The sequence below is a fragment of the Odocoileus virginianus genome, chromosome 13 (assembly GCF_023699985.2).
Source record: "Odocoileus virginianus isolate 20LAN1187 ecotype Illinois chromosome 13, Ovbor_1.2, whole genome shotgun sequence".
NCBI lineage: Eukaryota > Metazoa > Chordata > Mammalia > Artiodactyla > Cervidae > Odocoileus > Odocoileus virginianus.
The window spans coordinates 44,078,841-44,097,998 of NC_069686.1; the positions used below are offsets into that span (position 1 = coordinate 44,078,841).

Genomic DNA, 19,158 nt, shown 5'->3' on the forward strand with positions numbered 1-19,158 from the left:
GAAGGTGTGTGTTCGATCCCTAAGTCAGGAAGATCCCCTGGAGAAGGAAACAGCAACCCACTCCAAAATTCTTGCCTGGGAAATGCCATGGATAGAGGAACCTGGCGGGTTACAGTCCATGGGGTTGCAAAGAGTTGGACATGACTTAGTGACTAAACAATAACAAACAACAACAGTGAAATAATTACTATAGTCAAGCTACTTAACATATCCATTTCCTCACATAGCTACCTTTTTAAAATTATACTGTGGTGAGAGCATGTGAGGTCAACTCTCATAGCAAATTTTCAGTGTATAACACAGCCTTATTAACTGGTATAATCACCCTACTGTACAGTCAATCTCCAGAACTTAGTCATCTACAGAACTCCGCTGGCTTTCCCTCTCTTGCTCTGCTTTGCTCTTTAGGACTCACTGCTTACATTTTCTTCTTCTCAGTTTCCAATTACTTCTGTATTGACTCTAGCTTTCTTGCTACATCAGATCTGCTGACCGTGTGTGTGGTCTTGTAGTGGAACAGAAACAAAAACAAGGGGAAAAAAAATCACCTTCAAAATGTAGCTTATCTATATATCATATAAAGTACTAATTTAAAATATAAATGCTTAATTTTAGGGCCATCTTACATATAGCTGGAAAATGAACTAAGATGCTCTTGGAGACATGAAACATAAAATCTCTGTGTAACAAAGATACATAATAAAGTGTGTGCATACTTTTAAAAAGTGGTAAACCAAAATTCTCAAGTTGTAAACAATAATTAGATGAAAAGGAGAATAGAAGAAAAATGATGCTGTGTCATACATGAGCAGTGCCTACAAAGGAGTAATTGGGCATTCTTAAAGATCTGGAAAAGCTGGTCTTGACTTCAGGTCTTAAAGTTAGGCATGGTTTGCTGAATGCAAATTATTTATACCCTGCTGTGTGTGTTGTACATTGCTTTCATGGGTTTTCTCCTTCTTTTACTCTCAGGATAAGAGAACATGTTGTGCTCTGGGGTTCTGCTGAATGTCTTGAACCGGTTTTCAAATGTTGGGTTTGGCAAAGTACATATTATGTTTTGCCAAATGCATTTCCCCATCATTTTAAACCCTTGTGTATTTCAAGGGAAATTTTACCCACATGTCTCTGATTTATTTACCCTTAACTCATCAAAATATCATCTTGAATAAGCTAGCATTTGATGTTTAAGAACCCCCATAGCCTTTCATCTTGTAACCAGTGTGTTTCATTTGGTCACCACCAAAAAAATCCAGGTTCTATTTGGGAAACAGGCTGATGAGGGCACTTCTTTCTGTCTCAAGAAATTCAGTCTTTTGGAGGTTTTCCTGTACAAACACATCTCCTTTCTCTTCCTTTTTTCTCTCTTCTTCCCTGACTTCTATTTCTTCGCGCCATTGATGCAAATATGGTGCTCTTTCTTTAACTGCTATTGGGATTCAGTGAGAATGGTCTTCCTGGTTACTGTCTGGGAAATTTATTAGCATAATTCAATTGTTTTGTTATAACCAGTTTTGGTCAAAGCAATAGGGAAGACAAGATTGCTCAATGTTAATAACCTTTTTCATTGTTGTTGTGTGTTTGTTCTCTGCTGTAGAGTTAAGTGAATTTCAAATGGAGGCCTGGATGGGAAAAGTTATTGTAACCTGTTTTTGTATTTTAATGGCTTTTAAACTGCTTACCATCATCTGAGAACTGTCTCCCTCTACCCACATTTCCAGATTTATATCCCTAGTCATTCTATTGTTTCCCTGGTGGCTCAGAGGGTAAAGCGTCTGCATACAATGCAGGAGACCTGGCTTCAATCCCTGAGTCGGGAAGATCTCCTGGAGAAGGAAATGGCAACCCACTCCAGTATTCTTGCCTGGAAAACCCCATGGATGGAGAAGCCTGGTAGGTTACTGGGATCGCAAAGAGTCAGACATGACTGAGCGACTTCACTTTCTTTCTTTCTTTTCTAGTCAGTACAGTATTCATGCAGTTTTTCTAATATAACAACTTTGTTCTGACTTCCAGACCTCTGTATTTGCTAGTCCTTCTGTTTGCAGCATCCTTCCAGTTATTTGCTTAACAAACTCTATTCACCCTGTAAATCTCAATTTAAATGGCTCTTTCAAATTGTGCTTTTATAAATACTTAATCCAAAGTAGGCTCTCCCTCTCTTATAGAAACTTGCTTGTCTGCTGTCATAGCATGTCATGTAATTTGCATTTATAGAATTATGACTTTCTTTATTCGTTTAATATTTCTCTTCACCCCTGGACTGACAGCCCCTCCAGAAAAGGACATGACTATTTAGCATATCATATCACACCTAAACCTAGCACAGGGATGGCCTCAACAAATATTGGAGTTAACACACTCCTGTACAACATTGTAAAATCTATATGCTGATAACATTTTTTAAATGAAAATAAATTAAAAAATTAAAAAAACATTCCTATTTGAGTAAAGGAAGGGCACATAAAGCAATGAAAACTTGGAGATGGTTTGTATAAGAGTTCTTAAATTATATAAATTATTAATATACTACCATCTTGAAGATTTGGAAGAGTGCTTTTTCCAAAAACCTAATTTTTATCTTAACAAAGTAGAATTTTGAAAGACTAAAGAGCTTTCGGCATTTTTTTTTTTTTTTTTTGCAATTTAAGGAAAGCACAGCCTAATCAATAGAACGATTCCCCCAAAAGAGGCTGTCCTTTGTTTTAACTTAAGAAATGCTGTATGCTCACAATGCCTTTCATCCTTAAAGCCCTCACAAGTATTAATTAATCCACAAAATGATATCTGGCTCCAAAAGGTAGAATCTGTGACTTAAGGTTTATCTGCAAAAGCCTGCTTTGCCCTCAAGCCATGGCAACTTCCTGAGCTCTGGCCTGCAAATCCTTCCAACTCAGGAGGCAGCAGATGAGTCTCTAAAACCTGCCACAGGCTTTTGACTCCTGCAGGGTTATCCCCAGACATGCCTTATACTCTTTTGATAAACATAAAGATGATAAAGATTTAACATGCTATAAACAGGGTTAGTTTTTTTGAATATTTCATTAAAGGAAAAAGGGGAAATGCCCTGGAAATAATTAGGTCTCACAAACAGTTATAATGTGAAATATACAAGATGTAAATGTACATATTAGTACATTTGATGTTTCATGTTTTAAATCTTCACTGTGTTACAGAGCTGGTTAAGAAACAACACAGCTTCTCAGAAAATAATTTAGTCTCTTGCATTGATAGCATATGGATTTGCATACCAAGTGGCATAAGTGACGTCAGCTGTCAGTGAACTGGGTAGTTTGCACCCTGAGATTTCAGGCTCCAGCTAGGAATATATTTTTGCCAGTATTCAAAAGAAATGTATTATGTTGCTGTTTAAACATGTTGATTGCAACTTCTTTCTTAAAGGGTAAGTTAAGTGGTAAAGTATGGTTACCGAAGGGTGACAGCATCTAGGGATCACCCACCATAGCAGACTCAACTCTCAGTGAATTATTTTCCTCCAAAGGGAGTGGGTGGAATGGGATACTTTTTGTCAGTTATGCTTAAAGTCAAAGGCTCTCATGATTGCTGGATAATGTTCAAAGAAGTTCTAAATATGAGAGATAAAGGAAATGAGATTTTTAGCTCAAAATGTGGGATATAAATAAGCTCAAAGATTCAGATGGTAAAAATAATGAGTAATAACATATACTTAAAGGGTTTTACTATTTTCTAAAGTGTTTTGGTACATATCATTTATATATGGTAGCTCATCCTGGTAGGTACTGGCAAGGAAAACTACTGCAAGAACTTATGGATGACTACAGAAGCAACACTGAGGCAGGGATGGGGGAAAGAAAAAGAGATGTAGAGGCAGAAGAAAGGAACATGTCAGATTGTGGAAAAAAAATCTGAATCTAGGTTAAAAATAAGTATACAGTTTTATTAGGCAAATATAAAAGCAGCTTTATAGGTTTTGGAAAAATAATTCAAGTTTTGATGTAAACAGTAATGGATAATTAAAAATTAATCCAAATTTGTTGTTAGAAGGAATTGGTGATTATTGTCTCATTGTCTATCATAATGGAGTAGTTCATAAGTAAGACTTGTAGGGAAAAGATAAGCATTTCTATCTTTAAAATAGCATTAAATAAGCAATTTAATTCAAGTAGAGATTGATGAATAAAAGTTGAATCTAACCTCTGTTCACAAGGGAGAATGAGAGCTCTCATAGAAAGGATCCAGGGAAACCCAATGCAGACATAGAAAGTAAACTAGTTGGTAGTTCCAATAGAGTTTTTAGAGTGTGTGTGTGTGTGTGTGTGTGTGTGTGTGTGTAAACAGAGAGATTGAATAGAAATGCAGGGAAGGAGATTTAGAGAGACTGCAAGCTAAAGAGATCAACAAATTACTGTTTTATCCTTTTATCTAGCAGTAGTTCCCAATGCCACTTTCCCAAGTTGATCTGATCTAGAATAGTGTATTAAGCATATAGATGTATTTTTTCTTAGTTACACTATCCATAATTTGAGATCTTTTAAAAACAAGTTTTATTTACTGAGAATTGAGAGTCAAGGCATATAAACCACCAGCCAACAAACCAACAAATAGCCTTGAAGTTAGGAAGGTACATTAAGAAAACTGTTTCTGGAATATTTTAATTTTTTCAATATGAGCCTATGCTTTATATATAGGCATAGCAAAAGTGTACCATTAGTTATTGGTTAAATTTAAGTAATAATCATAATTTTAATTTTAAAAATTCATAATTAATACACATTTCATGTAAAAATTTGAAAGTTTATGTCATTTTTCAAATATAATCTCATATATATTTGCACATATAAAATTACATATCATTTCATACATATTTATATTACATACACACACTCATATAGCTTCATTTTCAGTTTAACTTTTGCCATGTTTCATCAAACACTTCAGAGAGACATTTGCATGTGCTATACTTAAAATAAAGCATTTTATTTATATGTACTTTATTTGTTCTGTAAGGCAAATGTATACAAAAGAAACATCATTACTTTTCTATTCACTGTACAGCTATACTTTGCCAGGCCTTCCATGAAGTTTTAGTAATAAACCAGTAAGTGAAGCATAGCTCTCCCCTCAAATACCTTACAATGCAGTAAGAGAGATATAAAAGGAAACAGGCAATTTCATTGTGATCAGAGATAGAGTCAATTTAGAGATAGAGGCAAGGAAAGCTGCTACAGAAAGGCAGAATAAAGAAGGGCTGCCTGATTCAAAGTTGAAGAATCAAAGAAATACTTTCCAGGTTTGAAAATGTTCTCTAAGTTGAAACCTAAGTGGTCAGTTTTGAAAACAAGATGTTGTTATATCGAATTAAATTTTTTAAATGTCTTTCACTATGATTAGCAGTCATATATGTATTAATCTCTGAAATCAATGATATTATTTTAATAAATCTTTAATATCTTATTATTAAACCAATTGACATGTGTGTCTTTTACAAACAAACACTAGTGCCAGAAACAATGTAAGGGAAATATGATATAATAAAGAAAATACAAGTCATGACCCCTAACTTAAAAGCATTTATAGTCTAGCCATGGAACAAGTCCATTACCCATGAAATAAGAGTGGACAACACAAAAGAGTGTTGAGATGAAGGAACTATAATTGTTACAGAAAATCCGAGCTCCTTCAGGGTAAGAGCCATGTCTTAATCATGTTACTGTTGCTGGCTTGAGGGTATGTATTTGGCAGTAGATAATAAATAAGGTAAATCACGGCTGTGAGAAAGTCTATAGACTTGATGCTATAGAAAATAGGAAGCCGCTGAAAGTTGTGACTAGGAGAATGAAATAATGAAGCTTCTATTTAAAGAAGGCTGGTGTGGAATTACTGCAGAATCAGTGGGAGAGGTGTGGTGGAATACAGTGGGGTGAGGCAGGAGCATCGAAAGGCCTGGGGAACATGTGCCTATACACATGGAAAAAAGATGAGAGCATCACACCCACTGTGGAGAAACCACTTCAGAAAATGTTGACTTACATGAAGGGTCATAGAGTAAATAAACGATCCAAAGAAAATGTGTTTTCAGCCTAGATAAATGTTTACTACTAATAGGGACGAGGTAGATTAGGAGTTTGGGATTAACACGTACACACCGTGTGTGTGCTAAATCACTTCAGTCGTATTCAATTCTTTACAACCCTATGGACTGTATAGCCTGCCAGGCTCCTCTGTCCATAGGATTCTCTAGGCAAGAATACTGGAGTAGGTTGCCATGCACTTCTCCAGGGGATCTTCCTGACCCAGGGATGGAACCCACGTCTCTTACGTCTCCTGCATTGGCAGGAGGGTTCTTTACCACTAGCACCACCAGGGAAGCCCATGTACACACTACTATATATAAAACAGATAACTAACAAGGACATACTATATATATAGTACAGGGAATGCTGATTAATACTCTGCAATAACCTAAGCGGAAAAATAATTTGGCAAAGAATATATAGATATACCTGAATCATTCTGCTACACACTTGAAGCTGACACAAAATTGTTAATCAACTATACTCCAATATAAACTAAAAAAAAATTAAAATTAAATGTGAACAAAATTTTTAAAAGTGTCTTCTCTATTAAAAAGAGGTAAGTTGTTCTTTTAAATAAGTATAAAAAATAATGGTGGGGTCAATGGAAATAGGAGTCAATTTGAGAAGAAGGTGATGATGGGTTCAACTTGGAATTTTTAACATCTAGAGTGACCCTAAGATATACTAGAACAAATGACTAAGTAACACTTCAAGATATATGATGAGATAATGAAGAGAAAATACACAAGTATAAATCTGTGTATTATAAGCCTGGAAGTAAAAAAAAAAAAGTCTTTAACTATCTCATTTATCTCATAACTATCTCATTTGTGCATTCAGTTAACACACATTTACTGAAATTTTATTACATTCTTACAGCTATTATAATCATGGGAATCAAGATCTAAACATAGGCGACAACAGGCCTGCTCCCACAGAACACTCTAAGGAGATGACAGACAAAAAGAACATGCAGAGTATACCACATGGTGAGAAGCTGTACAGAGAAAATTAAATTAAGGTAAGAGAAAAGGAGTGTGGACAGAAATGGTGGTTTTCTTAATTTGTTCATTTGTATTTAGGGGAGACTAGAGAAGAGCTATTTTAAAAGGTGATATCTGAATAGAGATGCAATGAAAAGGAAGGAACAAGGCTTACAAATTTCTGGGTGCCAAATGAACTATTCTGTAGCAGACAGAACAAAGAGCAGGTGAAACGGCCCTAAGGAAAAAGTAAAAAGGTCATCTTGGCTGGAGCAGAGTAAGTCAGGAGAAGAGAGGAAACGGTGAAGCACAGACATGGTTGGGTCCTGTAGAATCTGGTAAGTAACTTCATGTCTTTCAGGTTTTACCCTGGAGACACTGGAAATCAGAGAGGCATTTGAGCCAAAGCGTGACATGAACTAACTTACATTTTAAAAATCTCACGCTGGCTGTTATATCAAAAATTTAAAAAAAAAATAGAAAGCAAGAGTGAAAGCAGATACATCCATTAGGAAGGTATTATAATAAACTTTACCGTCTGAGCAACCAGGGAAGCCCAAAGTCTTCCCTGGTAGCTCAGGCAGTAAAGAATCTGCCAGCAATGCAGGAGGCTGGGGTTCGATCCCTGGGTTGGGAAGATCCCTTGGAGAAGGAAATGGAAACCCACTCCAGTATTCTTGCCTGGAGAATTCCATGAATAGAGGAGCCTGGTCGGCTACAGTCCATGGGGTCTCAAAGAGTCGGACATAACCAAGCAACTAAAGTATCAGATCAGTTCAGTTCAGTTCAGTCGCTCAGTTGTGTCATACACATATAATAAACTAGGAGATGAATGACATAGCATAAAGGTGGGGGAAAATGAAATGATTCTAGATGGATTTTAAAGACAGAGCAAATGGGGTTCTTTGGTGTTTTAGTTTATGTAATGAAATAAACAAAAGTCGAAGATGATTAACAGTTTTGACTGTAGGACCTAGAAGAATGGAGTTACATCCTGTGAAATGGAGAATACTGTGAGGAGCAGGTTTGGAGGAAAATCAGAATTACTTTTGGATGTTAAATTTGAGATATAGACATATAAATGAAAATGCACAATGTACAGTATTGTAGTTTAGGGCAATGGTCTATCCTGAAGAATGAATATTAGAAGTGGTTAGTGTAACACAGTATATGAAACAACAATACTGAAATGAGATTCCTTAGTGAATAAATGTAGACAGAAAGAAGAAAATTTAAAGTTGATCTACAAGATGAATGAGAACCAGCAAAGGAGATGGAAAGTCAGTGACCACTTAATTATTTGGATATCCATAAGACAGCAGTTTCCTGGTAGTCATGTGAGGAAAATGTTTCCAAAAAAGTTATTAATTGGGTTAAATTCTGAGATAGATACTCTAAGGAAAAAACCAAAACGTTACCAACATGTGCCCATGCTGGTACCAACTTTAGTAACATGAAAGTAACAGATGACCTCGTTAAGAGGTGAGTGGTTGAGATAAATGCCTAAATGGAGTTGCTGCAAGAAGTAAAAGGAGGGGAGAAATTAGAGACATTAAAGGTAGAAAATATTTTAAAGCATTTTTTATTCTGAAGTAAAACAGAATAACAAAGCAATTAGCTAGAGTGGACATAAGTAACCTAAAACATGCCAAGCGAAGAAAATCATAGAACTGAGCCAAGAAAAAAATCATTTTGAGGACTGGAAGTTCTGTTGACTAATATGAAGTACAAGAAGGATAAGCAAGGAGAAAGGAGGCATTATATTTTTCAAAAAGGAGATCATTAATAAAAAGAAAGTTACATATCACAAAGTTTGTGTTTATGTGTTTTTAAGATATCTCTAAGACATCTGTAAGTAATTTATCTCTATATCTACTTCATTCTTTTATGTTTTGTAGGATGTTTCAGGCACTCTTAATTGTCATTAGGATACAACAATAAACAAGAAGTTTAAAAAAAAAACTTGCTCTCACTCTTAGAATCTAAAGATAAGGGATTAATTTTTCCTTAAAAATGTCAAAATTTGCAGTAGGTGCCTGATAACCTTTACTTCACTGGAGAAGGAAATGTCAACCCACTGCAGTATTCTTGCCTGGGAAATCTCATAGACAGAATAGCCTGGTGGTCTACAGTCCACCAGGTCACAAAGAATGGGACACAACCTAGCAACTAAACCACCACTACCACCTGTTACTCACACTCATCTATAATCCTCCTCCTTAAGTATAGACTGAATTTAGTGACCAAGAGAATGTAGCAAAACTGATGGGATATCACTTCTATGATTAGGTTGCAAAAGATTCTATTTTTCACCTTTCTAACAGACTCTCTGGTATTTCCCTGAGGCTCAGCTGGTAAAGAATCTCCCTGCAACGCAGGAGACTTAGGTTCAGTCTCTGCGTCTGGAAAATCTCCTGGAGGAGAGCATGGGAACCCACTCTAATATTCTTGCTGGGAAAATCTCATGGACAGAAGAGCCTGGTAGGCTATTGCCCATGGGGGTCACAAAGAGTCAGACATGACTGAAGTGACTGAGCACACACAACAGACTCTCTTGACTTCTCAACCAGCATGCTTTGAAGAAGAAAGCAAATATGTAAGTGGCAAGGAAGAGAAACCTCTGGCCAAAAGCCTCAAAGGAGCTAAATTGTGCCAACAGCCATGAACTTGAGCTTGAAAACAGATTCTTCCCCATTCAAGACTTCAGATGTTACCACAATTGTAGCTTAAATTTTGGGTGAAAACTTTTGGTTATGCCCAGATTTCTGACCCACAGAAACATGAGGTATATGCTTTCCTAAGTTGCTGAGTTCTGAGGTAATTTATTTTGTTGACAGTAGACAAATAATACAGTACTGAAGTGAAATACTTACCAATTGCTCCAATGGAGGAATAACATCTTTCAAGACATGCTGTGAATGATTTCTTCTGTGCCGGGATATCTGAAAAAATAGTGACATTTGATACAATTATATAATTTATATTAAAAAAACTTTAAAGAGCATAATTCTATAACTGTGCACATGAAAATAACCATATGCAAATTCACTCAAAAAGGTGAATAAAGTAAATTTAAAAGGGAAGTAAATGTTTGGGACATTAACTAATTTGGATAAAAGGTGTACTCAAAGATGGCTGGCTGCAACGATATCTCATATTCCGTGTGGTCTCTTTACCCTTTGACCTTGACAGCCTTCCTATCAAATGGTGGGGTGTATGCTGTTTCATTTTGAACTTGGGTGGACTTTTACACATTTTAACCAGGATCCATGGCAGAAGTGACATATATGACTCCAAATATTAGAGTATAAAAACACCACTCACTCCCCACCTGTTCTGGAACCCTCCCAAATCATCTTCCTCTGCAGAAACAGGGCTCTGCTCCTGTTTGAATATTCTTTCTGTTATTGAAGGCTGGAGCCCAGCTCTCTGGGCATAGGAAGGATCTGCTCTCCTGCCAGCTGGGACCTGCAGAAAGGGGCTCCCAAGGCCAACACCCCTTCTTCCAGAGAAGGAGCTGACACCTGGGTTTACTTTTATTTTTTCCATTTTGGGTGTACCCTTGGGGACAGGTAAGGAGGGAAGGTGAGGTCTCTAGGTGGTGCTGTGGTGTGGTACCAGACACTGAATAATACATTTGCTGCTTTTTGTTAAAAAGAAGAAGAAAAAAAAGGCACCATGTTGAGAGGAAGCCCAAATCGGCCCACTGAGAGAGACCAGTTTTCTAGCTGACAGACTAGGTGAGTTTCCAGCAGACAGCCAGTATCAGCCACTGACCATGTGAACATAAAAATACCTTCATGATTTCTTCTTCTAGGCATTGAATCCCCACAGCTTTCAGGTCTTCTCAGTAGACATATCAGACACTGCAGTAGCTATTCCTATTGTGCTTTATCTGAATTTTTGACCAGAGTCTATCAGCATAAAAAAAAAATCATTGTTTTACACCTCTATGTTTCAGAGTGATCTGCAATGCAGTAGTAGTAACTGGGACAAAATATTTAATATTGAAACTTTTGTATTTATGCTGTGTGTTTATAAACTTAGCTTCTTCAGAGTTAATGTGCTATTAATGTCCATGTCTTCCACTGTTATCCGTATATATATAAATATACAAAACACACAGTAAGTGCTTTCAGAACAAATTTGCTTTAAATGCCTTTTCTCCTGAAGAAGCATCATAGACAGATGCTATAGTAAAAAAAAAAAGAAGAATTTATAATTAAAAATCATATTTTAAAATTTAAATAAAAGCTCTCATTAATAGTATGATTTCACTATAAAGGAATTTTCTAGTACTTTGCATAAAGAAGAGAAGGTGGTGGGGCAAATCAGTAGGAAGAGAAAGAAAGAGACACAGACTGAGAGAGAAAGAGAGAGAGATATGAGTGTAAGGAATCTTTAGATTAAGCACTATGTCTAGAAAATAATTTTGGATGATTTTGGCTCTGTTTACCAGCACATGAAACAGACTGAAAAGATCAATTCAATGTCAGCTAAGATTTTGGTGGTGGTGTTGTTCAGTCACTTAGTCATGTCCAACTCTGCAACCCCATGGCCTGCAGAACGCCAGGATTCCCTGTCCTTCACGATCTCCTGGAACTTGCTCAAACTCATGTCCATTGAATCAGTGATGCCATCCAACCACCTCATCCTCTGTCGGCCCCTTCTTGTCCTGCATTCAATCTTTCCCAGCATCAGTGTCTTTTCTAATGAGTCAGCTCCTCACAACAGGTGACTGAAGTATTGGAGCTTCAGCTTCAGCATCAGTCCTTCCATGAATATTCATGGTTGATTTCCTTTAGGATTGACTGGTTTGAACTCTTTGCAGTCCAAGGAATTCTCAAGAGTCTTCTCCAACACCATAGATCAAAAGCATTAATTTGATGCTCAGCCTTCTTTATGGTCCAACTCTCACATCCTTACATGACTGTTGGAAAGAACATAGCTTTGACTATACAGACTTTTTTCAGCAAAGTAGTGTTTTTGCTTTTTAATATGTTGTCTAGGTTGGTCATAGCTTTCTTCCAAGGGGCAAGCATCTTTTCATTTCATGGCTGCAGTCACCACAGGTAGTGATTTTGGAGCCCAAGAAAATAAAGTCTGTCACTCTTTCCATTGTTTCCCCATCCATTTGCCATGAAGTAATGGGACTGGATGCCACGATCTTAGTTTTCTGAATGTTGAACTTTAAGCCAACTTTTTCACTCTCCTCTTTCACCTTCATCAAGAGGTTCTTTAGTTCCTCTTTGCTTTCTGCCATAAGGGTGGTGTCATCTGCATATCTGAAGTTATTGATATTTCTCCTGGCAATCTTTATTCCAGCTTGTGCTTCATCCACCCTGGAATTTTGCATGATGCCCTCTGCATATACATTAAATATGCAGGGTGACGATATACAGCCTTGACATACTCCTTTCCCAATTTGGAAACAGTCTGCTGTTCCATGTCTGATTCTAACTGTTGTTCCTTGACCTGCATACAGGTTTCACAGGAGGCAGATAAGGTGGTCTGGTAAGATTTTGAGGGAATTGTATTCCCAAAGAAACCAAAAGCCTGATATAAAGACCCTGTGATTCTATTCAATCCCTGAATTCCATATTTGCTCCACAAAAACAATTATGAAGGCAGTACAGCCTTCAAGGAGGCCATTCTCTTCCATGTCCACTTCAGATATGGTCCATGAAGGATAATGGAGAAGGAAGAGACTCAGAAAGCACAGCCAAAAACCCTGGAGAACAACGGATATGGGAAATTCTCTTAGAAAGAAGAGCCAGAGACTGTCTCTACTGCCTGGACAGGTCTCACAGGACCTGACCAGGAGGGTTCATCATTACTTGCATCCAGTGACTGTTGGTTATTTGCCATTCTTTCCTTTATAAATTAGAGGATTTGGGGGTTTTGCTTATTTTCAGGTATCAATTTCTTGCCCTAGCATTATCTGTTAGAGATGATGGAGAAAATAGTTTGATGTTCTTAATCCCCTGGTGAAAATTTGGAGCTGATGCAGAAAGCTGTTTACCATCAGAGATTCTGGAATTGGAGCTCAAGGCAGTAACTAGGTGAGGCTTTTGGTTGTCTCCTTTCAGGAGGTGTATGAGTTTATTCCGAAGTGTTGAAAGACAGGTGCAAATTGATATATGGGAGGGAGGAAGAATCTGGAAGTCTCTCACCAGATTCTGTCCTCTCCTTCCAGGGCACACTTCCAGACTGCATTTCTCAGCTTGCCTTACAGTTGAGAGTGACCATGTGACTAGTTTAGACCAAAAACAAACAAATAGAAACAATGAGAACCACTTCCCTTTCAAGGCTATTAACCAGTAAGAGTTCCCCCCACATGTTCTCTTTCCTAGGATACCAGCTGGGAATAAACATCAACCGAGACCTTATGGGAGAATGAAAATGCAAGATGGGAGAATGCTGAATCACCAGGTCAAGAAAACCCAAGCATAGTTCAGGAAAACTCACTTTGTCTTATTTAGTAAACTTTATTTTGGAATAATTTTATACTGAGAAAAAAGTTGTAGTGAGAACAGAAAGTTCAGGTGGAAAATGTCCTTTGAACTTTTAAATAGTGAGGAATAAACTTCTAATTTGTGGAGCCATGAAATATTTTAGATAATTTTATATTTGTTAGCATTACCCTAAGTAAGAAAACCATAATTGATGATTAGTTAGTGTTGAAATGAAAGGTCTTCTGCATAAGAAAACTGCGAATAGAATAGCAGTTAATGGGAGAAATCCTAGAACCAAAACTTTGTATATGTTATTCATTGATATTTCAACTTTTCAACAGGAGGATGTATGTATATATATATAGATTAGATAGATAGATAGGTATAGATATAGATATAGATAGATATATTTGAGATTTAAGCCTCTTAAAGAACTAAGAGTTTATTTAAGTGACTATGTGTTTACAATTTACTACTTTTAATTATTACTCATTATACTGGGAATTTAGTATTCATGTCTTATACTCAACTTACAATGGTGGGAGAATTCTAGGATAGAAGGAGTTTTCTTATTTAAGTAAATGAAATGTGGGGGAAAAAACCACACAAACACAATAAGTGAATGACTGAAGCTTGGGAAACAAATTTTAATAGAAAGAAATTGGATCGGAAATGACCAGTTACTAAGCACATACCACCTTTGAGGGAAACCTTTGGTTCCATGGTATAAACAAGAATTCAACTTAAGATATGATACAATACTACCTGCCAATATTTATTAAGCACCTATTATTTGCTAGGCACTGTTCAAAGTGTTTTTGAATATACTAAAATAATTATCACCCAGAAATTAAGAGATCAGTGACATATATTTAAAAAATATTAACACAGACCTTTTCGGGAACTTTGAAAATCCACAGCTAGTGAAAGCATAGGTGATATTTTAATGTGTACTTAAGCCCTTAGTTATTGTACTTTATTATTTTTCTAGCAATATAAATGTTTATGTATAAAAACAGTCACTAAATTCTTGGGGAACTACAGAGATCCCCTGTGTGCATAAGTGGATATTTGTAAGGTAGAAATTTGAGGAGAGCTAAACCTATAAATTTGTACACATTTACGCAGGAAGCTAGAAATCAGATTTTGAATCTGTTATGAATCATCTTAATATTCCTCTGGGGGAAGTAATATTGCTGATCATTCCTAAATCAATAAGCTAGCTAATCTATCATATTCAACCAAGTTACAAAGATATGGAAGAAAAGAAAACTTTCATCACCTGTCTTTTGCTTTAATGTCTTTCTCAGTTAAGTATTAGGTACAGAAATATGCTATTATGCCAAATCAGATTATGCTGACTGAGACTTATGATTTAGGAAATTCTTGATCCAAAATTGCTCAGTTTTCTTGTATGGATATCTGAAAAACGTAGAATGTTTCAAAAGAACTGTCTTTCTGTGACATACTTAATTGAAATAATTGTAAAGAAAATTTGAGGTCAATCACAATCTCATGAGGTAAGTTTGAAGGGGAAAAAAAGGATTCTCCTAAGTCATAGCATAAACAACAGAAAATCTTACAGTTTACAGAATTATTTATTAATAACTTATTAATATAATAGTATCTGATAATTTTGCAAATTTTTATGGGATGATCTCTTAAGAAACATTACCACTTAAGACATTAGACTTTTTGTAGTGGAACGCAGTTTATTTACCGTGTTGTGTTTTTCTGCTTTTCTGCTGTATAGCAAAGTGATTCAGATACACACACATACACGTGTCTGTGCATGCTCAGCTGCTTTAGCATTCCCGACTCTTTGTGACTCTACAGACTGTACCATGACAGGCTCCACCATTCACTGGATTCTCCAGGCAAGAAAACTGGAGCGGGTCGCCATGCCCATCTCCAGGGAATATTCCCAATCCGGGGATCGAACCTGCATCTCCTGCATTGCAGTTGAATTCTTTACTGCTGAGTCACTGGGGAAGCCATATACATATAATTTTTATTCTTTTCCACAGATGTTTTTATGAGCCATTCATTTTAGCCAGCAAACATTTCATGTTTAGTATACTCACATGCCAGTAATTTCTAATAGTGAGTGCTTAAAATGTACTTGCTTGGTGACATTACAAAAAAATCTCTTACTTGTGTTGCAAATAAAGCATAAAATACTTTTTTTGGACAATCCTAACTTTTCTTCCAGAATATCAGAGCTTTTAAAAGTACCTGACAACAAAAAAACCCTATATCTTGTTTTGAAAATTGCTTTTGGATAAGTTTCAGAATGCTGGCAAGGTTGGGCTCCATTGTTTAATCTTAGGTCCTTTTCATTTTTGCAGGAATTGCTCATCATTGAATTTGTTAAACTTAAATAACAGTCAAAATATTAGCAGTGGCTTGATACAAAATTGTTAATGCACTATTTTATCTGTGAATTACAGAAGTATTTTTTCTGAGGAAGTCTGAAAATATGATTTTTTTATGTGTGTCTGCTTTCTTTTCTGTTTCCAAATATCTTAAATCATATACAGATCTTCCTTTTAAACATAAATGAACATGTATGTATACCCACCACATATTTGTTTTCTACCCTGATTTTTTTGGCTAGTTCTTATACTCTTAAATTGTGACATATTTGTTTCAATATGATTTTACAATCCCCATTTGAGAATTTTATGAATTGCTACTTCTCAATTCACTTCTAGCTTTTAAGCAGAAAGAAACCTTAAAATTTCCACCTTAAAATTTCTCTGGTCTATTTATTAAAGAATGTTACTTAGCAGTTTCTTTTGAGGTGACATGGTTATGCCACAAGCTGTTTTTTCTATCATGGTATTCTGCATCATAATAAGCTAAGCTTTCATAATAAATAGTAGTTGAGTGGATGGCAACTTTTCTTTTGAGAAGGAAAAAAAGTCAGACCTCATCTTTTTTCAGTGATGCCATCTTCCTATTGATTTATTTTTCCAGTAAATAGAAATGATTTGGGGCTACCATTGAAAAAAATTGAAAAACAAATACCTTTTGACTTGGATTTTTTTGAACTCAATATTAAGTTAATATATCACTGAAATTCTTTTAGCTCAAGACTATGAGTTTTTCCTTCTTTATCACCACCCACCACTCTCTCTACTTCCAATCCTATACCCTCCCAAGGTATTCCACTTTCTCATTGTGTAATGCAAAGTAGAAAAATAAAGTATTCAAGATGTGCAATGTATATTTTCCTTTAAATTTCTGTTCATTCTTATTAGAACATGCATTATAATTAAGTTTTTCAGATATCTTTTCCTCCAGAGAGAGGAATTAAAAAGTCACTCCTTCAGTGTTTTCATTTTGTTCTTCCATTCCTTTTTCTAAAATCTATTTTAAAAATATGAAGCTGATAGGTGGGACTAGTACTTGATCTATTACACAAACTATAAAAATAACAGAATTTGAGCATATTATTTTTCCTTGTGTAGGAGGGTCTACTATGAAAGTTATACATAAACATGAAACATTCCACATAGCTCTGATTTTAAATAGATTACCATTTTTGATGAAAGTTTATAGCTTGTGGCTTAGAATTGAAATAAAATCGCTAGAATAAAAGTACTAGTTTGTTCCAACATTTTCACAGACATGTACATTTTCTGAGGCATACCTCCCATTAGCAACCTCCCTGGATACTTGGATGAAAAACAGAAATAAATTTGTGGTTGAGTTTAGTTTCTATCTTTACAGTTTTTCAAAAGTTTTTCTTTTTCTTTTTTTTTTTGGTATATCCCAAGTTTTACATTAAAAATCTTCATATGTTTCACCAAAATCTCTTTCTTAAAGCTACTATAATCAGAAACTAAGGAAAGTTAGTGACGCTTTGTGTGTGTGTGTGTGTGTGTGTGCGTGTGTGTGTGTAGGTTTATGTGGAAAGGTAGTCAGTATTTCCTGTACTTATAGCAACTTAATTGTTTAGAGATAGTAAATGTCAACACAAGTGATGGTTATATGTTTTCAATCATGTATAGGTAGGTAATTGCTTTTGAAAAAAAAAGGCAGTTAAGATATAAGAACATTACTTTATCATGCATTTAATCTTCTAACTTTACAAATTATTGTAGGCACATGTAAACTTTATCTATGCCTCATAATTATTCTACCCTTACTAAATGTATCTTCATAGTCCTCATGAGAGGTAATAACATAAACTATAGAAAAACCAAATCTTCTGTTTTACTCATTATTAATGTACTACGGTATAGTGTTTGACAATTTGGTTCTCTTCTTCCATCTGCCCACAATATCATTCAATTACCATAGTGGCATACATAAATGCCTTTCTTTTTCTATTTTTCCATAAGTCTTTTTTGGCTGTATATTGTCAGCCACCTAGAGCCAGACATCCTGGAATGTGAAGTCAAGTGGGCCTTAGGAAGCATCACTACAAACAAAGCTAGTGAAGGTGATGGAATTCCAGTTGAGCTATTTCAAATCCTAAAAGATGATGCTGTGAAAGTGCTGCACTCAAGATGCCAGCAAATTTGTAAAACTCAGCAGTGGCCACAAGACTGGAAAAGGTCAGTTTTCATTCCAATCTCAAAGAAAGGCAATGCCAAAGAATGTTCAAACCACTGCACAATTACACTCATCTCACATGCTAGTAAAGTACCGCTCAAAATTCTCCAAGCCAGGCTTCAGCAATATGTGAACCGTGAATTCCAGATGTTCAAGCTGGTTTTAGAAAAGGCAGAGAAACAGAGATAAAATTGCCAACATCCATTGGATCATCAAAAAAGCAAGAGAACTCCAGAAAAACATCTATTTCTGCTTTACTGACTATGCCAAAGCCTTTGACTGTGTGGATCACCACAAACTGAAAAATTCTGAAAGAGATGGGAATAGCAGACCACCTGACCCTGCCTCTTGAGAAATCTGTATACAGAACAGGAGGCAACAGTTAGAATTGGACATGGAACAGACTGGTTCCAAATAGGAAAAGGAGTACGTCAAGGCTGTATATTGTCATCTGCTTATTTAACTTATATGCAGAGTACATCCTGAGAAACACTGGGCTGGAAGAAGCACAAGCTGGGATCAAGATTGCCGGGAGACATATCAATAACCTCAGATATGCAGATGATACCACCCTTATAGCAGAAAGTGAAGAAGAACTTAAGAGACTCTTGATGAAAGTGAAAGAGGAGAGTGAAAAAGTTGGCTTAAAGCTCAACATTCAGAAAACTAGATCATGGCATCCAGTCCCATCACGTCATGGCAAATAGATGGGGAAAAGTGGAAACACTGGCAGTTTATTTTTTGTTGGGGCTCCAATATCACTGCAGATGGTGACTGCAGCACTGAAATCAGAAGACGCTTACTCCTTGGAAGAAAAGTTATGACCAACCTAGACCACATATTAAAAAGCAGAGACATTACTTTGCCAACAAAGGTTCATAAGTCATGTATGGATGTGAGAGTTGGACTATGAAGAAAGCTGAGCACCGAAGAATTGATGCTTTTGAACTGTGGTGTTGGAGAAGACTGTTAAGAGTAACAACTTGGACTGCAAGGAGATCATATCAGCCCATCCTAAAGGAAATCAGTCCTGAATATTCATTGCAAGGACTGATGTTGAAGCTGAAACTCCAAAACTTTGGCCACCTGATGCGAAGT

General features: G+C 36.1%; 1 protein-coding gene across 1 annotated transcript in view; it reads right to left on the minus strand.

Annotated features, from left to right (window-relative positions):
- ARHGAP15 (Rho GTPase activating protein 15) overlaps positions 1-19,158 on the minus strand; it is a 677,082-nt gene that overhangs the window by 578,791 nt on the left and 79,133 nt on the right. Inside the window, exon 3 of the mRNA XM_070476258.1 lies at positions 9,916-9,984. Within this exon, the coding sequence (XP_070332359.1) occupies positions 9,916-9,984 (69 nt within the window). The remainder of the gene's footprint in view (positions 1-9,915; positions 9,985-19,158) is intronic.